This window comes from Monopterus albus, unplaced genomic scaffold (assembly GCF_001952655.1).
Source record: "Monopterus albus unplaced genomic scaffold, M_albus_1.0 scaffold87.1, whole genome shotgun sequence".
NCBI classification, from domain to species: Eukaryota; Metazoa; Chordata; class Actinopteri; order Synbranchiformes; family Synbranchidae; genus Monopterus; species Monopterus albus.
Window position 1 is genome coordinate 1,283,874 of NW_018127967.1, and position 12,875 is coordinate 1,296,748.

Genomic DNA, 12,875 nt, shown 5'->3' on the forward strand with positions numbered 1-12,875 from the left:
TCACAAAGAACCTATTAAACTTATCTACTACATCCTCCAATCTGTTGGAAATGGTGCTGGACCATGAGAGGATTAAAATACACTGAGGTGGGACTTAAAGATCTCACTGCCCATGGAGATGAACTGAGATTTCTGACCCTATAACCCATTTGAAAGTTTTTTTTTTTCTGATTGGTTCCTAACTGTACTGATATTGGCAACGTATGCATGATAGTATGTGCCAGTCTGCTGTGTCACATCATAGCAGATGTGGTCAGAATGCATTGTAAAACCCTTCCCTTTATGTCAAGCATAATATATCAATGTTAAACCCTCAGCTGAGGATTCTCACACCAGAGATGGACACAAACCAACATTCAGACACAACAAATCTAAATTCATCAGCCCATTCATTAATCTCTCTGTGCAATATGAAACCATACAACATCAGTGAACATATCCAACCAAAATGAAAAAGGCAAACATGAAGAGACCAGCACCACCACCACCACAGAGTGCCAGAGCACCTCAGCTGCATTTGTGCTGGGACCAATAATGCACATATGCAGTCTGGCTGCTCTTACACTAGGGGGCACTGTTAAATGAGGCATCCAGTAATGGGTTTCAGTGACACAATGGAGTGTCTCACTCTGACAAGTGGAATGGGGAGGGTCAGATGTGGAGACAGATGCTTAAAATAAGTGGATATTGTGGGGTGCAAAAATGTGATGTAAAAAATGTAAAAACACATTCTAAAATCAAGAATAAAAATACAACTAAATATGTGTTTTATGGAACCATTTCAATTTCTAAATTGCCAGTGGCAGCCTATTTAAACATGGCCAAATGAATGTAACAGAAAATTAAGATCTACTTCATCTACGATGGATCAAGTGCAGTTAAAAATATCAGTAGTCAAACTGTTATCTTACAGAGCATACTCATAATCTTGAATGACTTCTTCCCAATGTCATTAACACATTAGTAGAAACTGTACTCCACAAAGGGCAGCACAGTGGTGCAGTGATTAGTGCCGTCAGGTTCAAGCCCAGGCCATCCCGGGGCCTTTCTGGGTGGAGTCTCAATGTTCTCCCCGTGCCTGCATGGGTTCTCTCTGGGTACTCCAGCTTCCTCCCACAGTCCAAAGGCATGCAGCTTAGGTTGACTGGTGACTCCAGACCCCTTGCAACCCTACTCAGTAATAGGCGGTGTCGATGAAGGATGGATGTGCTCCACAAAACCTTTACTTTCAATATAACCTGATTAGACCTGTTCTGCCAATGAAACTTGCTTCAAAATTACCCTGAATTTTCTGCTAAACCCTGCAAAGTGCATGTTTTAAGGCAAATGAAACATTTCTTTAATGCATGCCCTTTAGTTTGGCAACATACATGCTTGGTTACTTATCATGCAATAATATACAGCCATTAAATATCACGAGTTAGTTCTTTTAACAATTTACATGTATTTACTGAATTACCAACATATGAAGTAACCACAATCTCATCAGATATGTCAGGAATGTACCAGAAATTACAGACAGGTGTTGTTGCCTGGTTGTCGTGTGTTACTTAGCCGCATCAGACTATCGATGCGCCCACTGATCAGACTGTGGCACAGTCCCCAGAAAACAACAACAACGGTTTTTAAAGTCAGTGTTAACACTAAGCACGACTTGGCAGTGGAGTCTTCTTTAACATGTATTAGGCCCAACATTTAACAGCTCAGCAACTATTCATATTATTTAAAAAAATAATAACCAACTGAAGACCATCTGACATATAATCATAATCTGACACAGTTAGGTGCCAACTTTTGCTGCTTGGTTAGTTTTTGATACTCACACATTTCATACCCACCCCATGCATGCTTTCATTTGTATTTAAAATGGGATTGGTTTGTCCTGATAATTAATGCAATCATTGCATTTGTTTCGCAGACTGTTCTATTTAATATACTGCATTTACAAAAATAAAAATAAAAATGGAGGCAGCAGGGCTCTGACAAATGATTGTATTTCTTAAACATTAAACAGCAACCTTTAAAATGTAAACACTCATCTGCTCTACATAGCAGAAAACTGATCCCAGTTAAGACTGGAAGGAGGTCTGTGCACACCAACATTACACCTTCAGTGAGGGGGAATAAAAAGTCAAAGCACATCAGTCTCAGGAAGTGGGGTTAAAACAGTCAACACCACAGGAGGATGGTGAGAATACTAGGACTAGGTCTTGTCATTCAAGAGTCACTGAGCTGTATCCAGATCAGCTAAAGCGCAGGGCACAATGCCAAATGTCAGACACGTGTATCTGCTGTCAACAAACCAGTGAAAGTCACTTAAAAACAAAAACAACCCTACACTTCAAAGCAACTAGCCTTCACTCTGCTGGCAGCTCATCCAGCAGGAACCTCGTCCAACGTTCAGACTGAAGTGTCTAAGTGAAGTCTCAGAGTCGCTCCTCCTCTTGGAGCCTGCTGCCTAGTTTGTCCAGAACAACGCTCAGCTCCATGTTCTTGTTCAGCTTCAGGTAGACATCCTTCCTGATTGGATGGATAGTCAGCCAATCAGCAGCCACTTCTGCCAGCAGACGGATGTGTTTCTCCATTTCACCTGTTCATCAAAGAGGAAGAAAAATTCTTTACTGAACAATAGTGGGACACACAGCAATGGGTTTATCACGACAAAATAATAGATACAGGTAAATAATAAAGAAAACATTGTACAGAGTTTGGTTCTCAGCTCCTCCTCATTCACATCCAGACCTCCTGTTACAGCCTGCTATTCGAACCAACCTGTGCTCAGAGCAGACCTGTAGCTGGCCACCATCCTGTTACAGGCCACTTCCATGATTAAAGCTGGTTTCTTCTCTGCAACAAAAACGTTCCGGAGAATCCTTGCCAGCTCCCCGAGCCTCGACATCATCAGCAGGCGCTCTTCCTGGGCAACGTTTCGGGTCATGGCTGCCTGGAGCTTCTGGGCCTCCTTTGCCCGAATCTGAAACACAAACACATCACCCACAACAAAACAGTATGAGAAATCACAACATGGTTTTCTGGTGGAGCCAGTACCTAGGTATGTAAAGATGTCTGTAATTTCACAATAGAAAAATGTCAGTATGTCACAAGCTAGCCAACTAAGATTAAAACAAATGATCATTCAGCAAGTGCTGGAGCTTTAAATCTTAAACACATTTAAAAAGTAAAACTCATTACTTTTACCATCCAAGTATCAAGCTACTTGCAGTTCCTGGTTGTCTGGTTACATTCAAGTGTGACTTTTCCAACCTCTTTATTTTATTTCACACCGTTTTCACCAACCCGATGTTGGCTCAGGGTTTTCCGTGTACAAATGCACTGGCCCACATAACAATAGAACAGCAACTTCTACCCTTGCTATTTAAGTTTATCTCATGCATCTCCCAAATTTCGGCTGCCAGCTGATGCTGAGATCAGACAGTTTGCTCCCAGTAAAACAAAAATACAAAAGTGTGAAAATTCTTTTCCAGGACCACACAGTGTTTTTCCAGGACATTATCTCAATTTCTATGACTTTTCTTTGACTGGAAAACTGGTTTAAAAAATAAAAAAGATCAGGTTTTCCAGGATGCATGGGAACCTTGACAGTCAGGTTCTCACTGCCCACCAACCATCACTAAGAAACCCCTTAAACGCCCCCCCTCCCCCAGGTCCTGCACCTACCCTGTCCAGCAGGGACTGGGACACTCCTTTCAGGGCAGCTGGGACCTGAGCTGCAGCGGTAGGTGATGGAGCTGTTGTGTAGGGGGCCGCTGGGCTCTGTGGTGGTGGCTCTTTACTTTTTGCAGTTTTGTCTTCTGTCTTCAGAGTCAAGGAAACCAGAGCCTTCTCCATCTGAGCACAGGACAAGAGAACAATTCAACTTCATACAGACACACCAGCGCTGAGTACCACTTCCACTGGCGTGACATACAGCTACCAAGTTTCCACTCTGAAACAGACAGTACCTTGGGTGTCATGAGTGAGCGGGCCTTGTCCAGCACCTCCTGAGCTGTGGCCAGTCTGTCAGCCTGAGGAGGCTGCGGCAGTGAGCTCATCTGTATGGCTGGTACAGTGTCCACATTAAACCGAGGGTGCCAGCGGGTCAGTTTGTCTTCTGGAACAGACATCGGAGGATCCAATGACGAGAGGAACACCTAGAGGCGGAGTTTGAAAAACAGTCAGGACGTGCCTATCAGGTGCCAAAAGGTTTTCCCTGTGTGTCAGCGGAGAAACTGTCTCATGACACTCACTACATGAGACCAAATGGTAGTAGTACTGGATCACCTGCTGACCTTGTGGTGCTGTTTGACAATGGAGACCAGGTTCAAGTGGAAGATCTGCCTTCTTTCCAGCAGATGAGAGGCTGACAGGACAGGTCGCACATTTTTCTGGTCTGAGGAGAAGAGTCACACACACATAATCAAACACAACAGCATTGGACACATTATCAATGGCACTCAAAGGGACCTCCAGTTATACACACAGTTTACATATTTCACATTTATTTGTTGATTAAAGGTGGACTGAGCTAAGCTGTAATAACTATTGAAATAAGCCGGCGTAGAATGACCAGAAGAAACTGTCTAACCAGAGCGAATGCCAGGCTCCACAGTCAGCTGGTAGCTGCCCTTCTTAATGCTGCTACTGAAGGATGGGATGTTCTTTTCCTGTCTGAACATGTAGGCCTGTGGAAACACTGTTTTTATCTGACCCACATGGCTCTCCTCAAACCGCCTGGGGGGTGGGGATAAGAAAAAAGACAAACATTAGCTCCTGCAGTCTGGAAAATCAAAGTCAAAGGTGCAGGAGGCCGTTCTGTGGGATGATGGACGACAAAACGGTGCTACAGACTTGAAGAGACATTCCTATTCCCCATGTGAATAAGGTGGTGATGAGTACAAACCCCACTTCAGCAGTCATAAGCAGTGTAATTCCAGATGTGACCATTTTATCTGTCTCTTGCATGAACACATGGATGTCACTGACACAAGCCAAACCTGAACAAACCCTCACTTAAATCTGACAAGCAAAAGCAGACCCTCCCAGTCGCTCCACCTACTTGTGCATCATGTCCTGAACTCCCTGTTTGACCTTGGCAAAGGTGGCTGTCTCACAGCGGTTGTACAGCATGGCCACCACAGCGTCCATGCTCCTGAACATCTCAGCCAGCACCTTGTACTGGTACGGTAGAGACAGGCCTGGAGGGGTTGCCTGGGCGAGAGTGTGGTACCGCTCGTACGCTGGCTGCTCCACACTGAGGGATGAGGGATGAGAAAGGTAAAGGAAAAAGAAAAAACACAGCCCTGGCTTCTGATTCCTGAAGCAGGAAAGAAAGTAATGTGCCACATACACAGTACAGATTGGTATATTGTTTGAAAGGTTCTGGCTGTGGCTGCGTGTCTATACACATGCTCACCTGCTCTGGGTTTGTATCTCGCTCTGCTTGCTCTCCTCAGCCTCCCTCTCCTCGTTAATCTGCTGAGCTTTAGCTGCCAGCTCTTTGGCTCGTGCAACAGTCAGCTTGATGTCCTTAGCATCAGGGCTGAGGAGGGTGGCGGTGGTGGCTTGGGGAATCGGGGGGTTAGTATCATTATATGCTGGAACAGCTGGACAGGACAAAGAGGGGGATGTGGAGACTGTAGCAGAGGAAGCAGAACTTGTGAACTGCTCTGCATGTTTCTTGATCCGCTGAAGGCGAGACTTGAGGGCTGCAATGTCCTCTTTACACAGAGTCTGGCAGAAAGAGGGGATGGCATGTGGATGAGTTCAGGACTTTAAGGGTAAGTGCAACAATACTCTCAAATAAGCCTGTGTACATAGCCAAACCCTGAATTAATGCACTGTTAGGCACCATGTGTGGATTAAATCAACTGCTGTCCAAAAACTAATAAAGACACTGAGCTTCAATGTTGTACCGGTTGACATGTTCCTTCACTACCATGAACACACGCACACTGCAGTTTAGACTCTGTCTCACATGCCCCGTCCTGCTGCCATAAACACTCATTAGGACACTGAATGTGGATTCATCCATCATTGAACACAACTGCCCCAATAACTGCATTTCCTCCTCCCTTTGCTAAAAACTACCAGCTGTTTTAAGAAAGCATTGGACTTTTTTTTAAACCAAATGAAACCACAGATTTGTAAAGTATCGACTTTTCACAGCCATGTCAGACTGCTGTTGTTACAATTACACCACAGCTGCACCAAGGCCAAAACAGTACGTGCACACTGCATCGTCAGTGACCGGTATAGGGCTGCTCGGAGCCCGCAGCATGTGGCGGCACATCGGTGTTTTCCGCTCAGTCCAAATACACCGTTACCTTGCCGGCCTGTCCTCCAGTGTTCCGGCCGGTGGCTTTACCATGGTCCTCAGCACCGTGGGCTGCCGGCTGCTGGCTCACGTCACCGGCCAGGGGCTGGGCTGCAGCCTGGACACGCACAACACATTGGATTGTTGCTCGAACGCACACAAGTAACGTCATACTCTGACTGTAACTTTATATTTGTGAAACGGTGAAAACTGCGTTTTGTTCCAAAATCGAAGAAAACATAGAAACACGTGTCTGACTGGGGAACAGACCCCCCCCAGGCATATCTACATTACCCGCTGTGCGTCCTGGGAGAGGACAAGTTTCTTCCTGGCCGTCTTCTTTGTTGGTTTCTCCGGAGCGTTCGTTTTCGTGTCTCTGACGGCCTCCACTTGTCGTCTCTTCTTGGCCGTGCTGTGGTTGGCGGTAGCAGACAACACGGGTGCCCCCAGGTCGAACTCTGCGTCCGCCGAGGTCCGCTTCGGCGTCCGGGGACTGGAGGGGAACTCTTTAGCGGTGTTGCTGGTGGCAGACACTCCATCGTCTAGCCCTGCTGCCTCGTCGATAACTCGGACAAACTCCTCATGGACGGAGGACGAACACAGGAAAGCATCTTTGTTTTTACAGGACCTCGACCTTGTTGTGGTATCGCCCAGAGAGCCGCGGCTGCGCTGCTTGGCTGCTTTCACCGGACCGCCGATGCCTTTTTTCCGCTGGGAAAAGAAATCAGTAACTCGAGCCTGAGACATTCCGGTGCTACTGCTGCTAATGACGGACACGAAAAACTGCACAAATCCACTGCAAACCAAAATCGGCGACCACATAAATAGCGCCCATCTACACTAAACCTCCGGATATGCTCACACTTCACAGGAAGAAGAAAGGAATCTTCGCGCGAAATCAACAAAGCCACGCCCCATCCGGTCGCCTCCTGGATGAGGTGTGAGGGTGAACGGAGCATGTAGTCATTGTGTTGTTTGTACTTATTGACATTGTGCTGCATTACAGAAAATAAGAGGACAAATATGTACTGTTGTTTTGATTGTGTATATAATTGTTTGATTCTTAAATATTTCTGAAATATGACAACGACGACCCAGTGCAGTGTAGATAGATAGATAGATAGAAAGAAGAATATATATCCTAATAAAGTAGAAACAAATACAATTAAAGATGAACTAATACGACAACTAAATACTGTAAAAATCAGGTGGGCTTAAAAACTAGCCTACTACAGTAAGGTCCATGGAGGCACAATTAACTGTAGAATATAGTACATACAGTATATGTACAGCGATTTACCAAACCATCCACAGCAGGCTTTAGAGTTATAAATGATAAGAACTAGTGTAATCTAATATGTTGCATTTGGAACAGTCTTGGTAGGAAAAAGAAAGCTGATTCATTCTAGCAATAGAGTAAAAACAGTCATCCATGTCAACTACACTAGCAGCTGAGAATATCCTAGCAGTTAGCTTATCATACAAGTTATGTTAAAACTGATAACAAATGGCCTTTGTTTTGTTAATGTTTAAAATTAAGTTTGAAATTAGTATTGTCCTGTTGTAATAACTAAACCTGTCAAAAAATGTCAGGACAATTAATCATTTTCAACCATCATCACCTGATCTCACAGTTCCTGATTAATGGCTACATTCATCTGCAGTGATAAGCTGTAAACAAGCTATTGTCTTTTTATTATTTACCCTTTTTATATTCATTGGGCCTTTTATCTGGAATGCTGCCTGCTAATCAAATGTAGCTTGCAGTCAAAAGAAAGTAGAGCGGTATTTTACATATTTTCCTTTCAAAATAAGTGACAACTACAAACAAACAAATAAATAAAACTAGATTGTGATACTCTAATAATAAACATACTGCTTTCTCATGTCATTCTAATGAGTACCTTAACTTTTGACTAGGCTACTAATCTTTTAATCCACAGACTATATGAAATCATGGGCCTTGAGGTTTCCTCTTGTTTTACAAGATTAGGGGATGGACACCTTAAATACAACGTATGAGAGTAGCCAAGGAAAAGTAACAGGATAAAAGTCAGTGTCTTCAGTACTCACTGGGCTTCTACTCTATACATAATGCTCATTAATATCAAAGGCTTCATTCATAAAATAAATGATGTGCCAAAATGCAGTATGGCTGCATTCACTTCTGAGCCATGACTGATTTGAATAGAGCAGCCGTTCCTCAACTGGTGACCAGGACCTCTTTAAGGGCTCACTAGATAAGGGCTAAATAGATAAGAAGTTAAAATACATGTCATGCATGTTCAAACCTTTTTTCTCTCCCTATATTTTTCCACCTATACTGTTAATTATATTTATAAATCTCACTGAGTCTCTAAAAACCCTTTAGATAAAGCTGACCTGCCCCATACTGACGCCTTAAGCAGTGACAGGTGAACATACAGCTTTGAGGATCCAACCGTCCCAGACAACGACCACGTGACCACGTGACCACACAACCACCGCGCCGTGTTGCCTTCACTGGCTCCATGTTTCACCGTATTTATTCGCACGCTAGGTGGCGCCACTAACAAACAATGCCATATACTTTAGTGTCAGGTGGGGCAGAAATATTGTGGTGTCAAGAAAGATCTACTATCAGTATTAATTCACATGCCAGTACAGTCAAGCAGAACACTGAAACATGCCAACACAACAGCAGCAATAACGTAGGCTATCTAAGTCTTATCCCGTGCATGTGTTTGGTGAGCACACGCACACGCAGAACTTTTGAAGTAAACAAGTTGTAGAGAAGTGCAGCAGTGACGAGCTGCGCAGTGTGGACGGAGCCGCTGGCAGCGGGGAGGGAACCAGCAGCTCGGAGCGGCTCGTGGAGAATAGCTCCTCTATGAACGCCCTACAGACTGACTTGCATGTGAATCATATTTTCCACCTACAACGCTGCTACTTCAGACAGGGCCCCTCCGAAGGAACACGTGAAACAAAACTTTTCTGCCCGTTTAGCTGAGAGAAGAGCTGTCTTCGGACCCCGCGCCCTGAGCTCCACTTCCCGCAAAAGTTTCAGCCTGAATGGGAGAAGATGAGCGTGTGTCGGAATAATGGCGTATTCACTCATCTGTCACATCAAATTAATCAGCTCCCATGGAGCCGTCTAAGTTAGCGAACCAGTGTGTGTGCCATTGAGCTATGGTAGTTACTGATAAGTTATTGTTGGTTATCGGGGAGTATTGATCTGCACTGACATGGATCTTCAGGTGATTGTCTGGCTCTTCTACTGCTTTCTGCTGCCCAGCGTGCTGCTAACAGGTAACTAACTTGCACTCTTTCTAAATAAAAAGGACTGTAATGAGATGGCACATCTGATTTCCCAGCTAGTGGGATAACTTCCATCTGCGTTTCCTCCGAACCCTGTAACGTGCCGGGGGAACCACCAAGCAGCTGGAGGGAAAACTGCAAACTTCCCATAAACTTTACTGATTTTATATCATTTCTTTGGTGTCGGGTTACAAAAGTGAAACGAGTCGAGACAACGTGACTCCAAATAATAGGCTGCTGAGGATTTCATCATGTCTTCGCTACCAGCACGTGCACACGGGAACCCAATGTAGTGTGTTTAAGTAAAACCGAGTCCTGGGTACAATAGGTGTTTTGAGGTCGCCTCGGGTCGTGGAGTAGTTGGAACGGATGAAGCTGTTGAAAACGGAAATTAGCCTTTGGGTTTGGAATATTAGCCGATTGAAACATGGCTTCAAACTCGAATAACAAGCTTTAAGTTATGTTCTAGAAGTGTGTGCGTTATCTGATGAAGAGGAGTAGTTTAGCCTTCAGCCAGTGCGACTTTAAAGGTGCGGTCATGCTGAAATGTTTGAACGTGGAGGAGCTGGGAACATGTCCGTAAGGTTAATAAGTGAGCCTGTATTACGTTTGAGGTGTCTTCTATAGCTTGTTATGGTTGTCTTCTCAGGAAAACACTTTCTATGGTGCAGGGATTATTTAGCTGCAGTACCACATTGGGCCACTAGGACAAAGTGACAGCAATGTGCCAGAGCTGGTTTCTAGTCCATGCTAATTTTGTGCATGTGGTCAAAAAACAAACAAAAACAGCTCTTATGTAGATGTTTTCAGAATTTAGAACTCTGACTGGACAGCGTGCGTTAGTTCACAACTGAGCCATCTTACACGCACACAGAACAAACTGAATTAGCAGTAATAACACTAGAAAGTCACTTCCGGCTTTTCCCGTTTAGGGGTCGCCACTCGATTCGGGCCTACCAGGGACGGCTGGTAGCGGTAATAATACTAACCCAAGATAAACCAATAACGTGTGACTACTAAACTAACAGTGAAAAGTGACCTTTACCTCCAGCACTATAAAGACAGCCAAAAATTAAGGGGTAGGATGTTAACTGACAATTATTGCTTAACAGCAATGTCTTGCTAGGGTCAAAAGGGCCCGGTGAGAAGTGGTGGAGATGGTGTTGAGCAGTTGTTTTCACTTCTAGCAAAAAAGACTGCATCATTCTTAGCATGGAAGCTGTTTCATTGTGTTTTGGCAGCTTTTAATTTATTGACTCCGGAACAACTGCTGTGTACATTGTGTATATTGTATGAAATCACTTTCATTCTATTGAGAGCTAGACAGCACTCAGAGTGCATACCTCTGCCAAGGGGCAACTCCATTTCCTCATAATGCCATAAAAGCAATATTCCCATGACAGTTTGACCCTCATAATATGAATGCTTGACTATGAGAACCTACTGCTGGCATTTGGAATGATGCTGATTATTTTTATTAGCCTGAAAGTTATTAAAGAAAAACTATAGACACAACAGACATTCCTTCATTGGTTTAGGGGTAAGACGGGGATTTCAGTGAGTGGACTGTGGGCTAAGTGGTGAAGACGTCACATTTCTGCAAGTTTGTGTTCTGCTTGTTCAAGAGCTGTTTGAGAAAGTGCGCATACAGTCTCAGGTACTGACTGACTGTTGCACTATGGAGTGATCCTTCACATCCTGTGCTCTCCCTCTGCCCAGCGTGTCTCCTCTAAACAGAGTGACACAGAAAACTACGATGGAAAAGCAAAGTAGGATGGCCAGTGTCAACGCGTTAGGTTATGCTGGGTGATGGTTAAGGGAAGCACACGGTGTAACACTCGTTGGGGTCCAACAGTGGAAACAGAGCTATCACGTGCAGCTGGAAAACCAGCATCCTCTCCGACAGACTACTGTGCTCGGAATGGGATGTAGCAGCCTGCTAATAGAGTTAGCTTGGTCAGATAACGAGCACTCCAAAAATGCCAAATCAATTTTGTAAATCATTTGGCATTACTTGGATAGACTCACCACATATTCCTAATCTAAGTGGTTACTTTGCCTGAAAAAATGCCAAAACATAAAAAAATGGCATAATACCAGTTCTACAGATTAAAAAGTTAACAGCTCTCAGCCTGTCTCAAAATCTCTGCCATCAGGCTCTGGCCCAGCTGTCACTGCATAAAGTAGATCTCTGTTTCTGGAAGTGAAAAGCTGGAGTTTCCCTCATTTCGCCTTGAACAAATGGAACCTGCTTTCTGGACTACTCCCCAGATTGTAGCATGTCAGCTAGTTTAAGCCGCATGAACAAGCCACACTGTGAGCAGATTAGCTTTACATGGTATGCTGACATGAGCCAATAGTAAATGGCTAAATAAATGTCCCATGCAGACTGACATAACGATGTGTACTTAACAGTTCTTCATAGATGTAGACAATTCACGCTGCACTCATCTTCTCTCCAGTGCTCAGCAGTGAGTGCAGCCGTGCACATTGTTCACAAGGTGGCTCACATACAGTCAACCTTTACAACAGTGAATATTCTTTTAGAAAGATCCTGTGTCCATCCTTTATGACGGATCAGCACCAAAGTCTAGTCAACTGTTTTGGGAACTTGCTTTTTGTCCCAGTAAGGACATCAAATGCCTGCAGTGTGACTGTGAAAACAGTTTAACATCATGGCAACATGAGTAATACCAGCCTCAGCAAAGAGTATAGTTCCCATTAAGAACACAGGAGTTGAAGCTGTTTTGTTTTTGGTGTTATCTCTTATCTCTACACCATGAGATTTTCCAATATAATATACTTGTTATTTTAGCCTACATTGGTTGTGGGTTTTGTTAGGAAGGGCTCCTCCGTATTTTGTGTGTACTGTATGTGTGGGTGACAGAATGGAGACTGTATATGTGTGTGTGTGTGTGTGTGTCTCCTGACAGGATGTAACTAGCTAGACCTTGCAGTGTTTCTGTCAGCAGTTCTCACAAGTTTCTAGTGAGTCAAAGGAAGTGAAAGATGCCAATGAAGCTGCCAAGATGATGCCACACACACATGCACACCGCAAACACAGCAGCGGTGTTTTACTATGGCTGTGAGGACATTGGTTGACCTATTGCATTCTGCAGTTTCTTTACCCTAACCTAAATCATCCCAATTAAATGTCTAACCACAGCCTTTATTCTAGCACTAAACCTGGTTCTGACCTGAGCCCCAAAACCAAGTCTTACTGTAATTTTCAAACTGTCCTGTGAATTTGTGAGGACCTCACAAT

At 44.1% G+C, this 12,875-nt stretch overlaps 2 protein-coding genes across 4 annotated transcripts in view; one reads left to right on the forward strand and one right to left on the reverse strand.

The window, feature by feature from the left end:
- Positions 1-1,978: 1,978 nt before the first annotated feature.
- On the reverse strand, positions 1,979-7,324 carry cdt1 (chromatin licensing and DNA replication factor 1). Of its 2 annotated transcripts, none has more exons than XM_020607607.1 (10): positions 6,608-7,324; positions 6,318-6,431; positions 5,414-5,730; positions 5,057-5,251; positions 4,586-4,731; positions 4,290-4,390; positions 3,963-4,151; positions 3,679-3,849; positions 2,773-2,974; positions 1,979-2,590 (listed from the first exon to the last, which is right to left on the reverse strand). In XM_020607607.1, exons 1-10 carry the CDS (start codon positions 7,133-7,135, stop codon positions 2,427-2,429), a joined length of 2,127 nt encoding a protein of 708 aa, XP_020463263.1. In that variant the 5' UTR covers positions 7,136-7,324; the 3' UTR covers positions 1,979-2,426. The 2 variants fall into 2 exon arrangements, with proteins under 2 accessions (XP_020463263.1, XP_020463264.1); XM_020607608.1 differs by having other exon boundaries at positions 6,324-6,431; positions 6,608-7,321.
- Positions 7,325-8,888: 1,564 nt separating this feature from the next.
- Positions 8,889-12,875, forward strand: part of piezo1 (piezo type mechanosensitive ion channel component 1 (Er blood group)) — an 88,444-nt gene continuing 84,457 nt past the window's right edge. For both annotated transcript variants that reach the window (XM_020607546.1, XM_020607547.1), the window contains exon 1: positions 8,889-9,601. In XM_020607546.1, the coding sequence (XP_020463202.1) occupies positions 9,538-9,601 (64 nt within the window). In that variant the 5' untranslated portion in view covers positions 8,889-9,537. The remainder of the gene's footprint in view (positions 9,602-12,875) is intronic.

Excerpts from the sequence above, each read along its gene's own strand:
- cdt1 (XM_020607607.1), bottom strand. The coding sequence starts at position 7,135 with ATGTGGTCGCCGATTTTGGTTTGCAGTGGATTTGTGCAGTTTTTCGTG. Across the intron at positions 4,732-5,056 it reads GTTCAGGACATGATGCACAA|GCGGTTTGAGGAGAGCCATG; the intron begins GTAGGTGGAGCG and ends CCCACCCCCCAG. Across the intron at positions 4,152-4,289 it reads TTGTCAAACAGCACCACAAG|GTGTTCCTCTCGTCATTGGA; the intron begins GTCAGCAGGTGA and ends CTCCGCCTCTAG.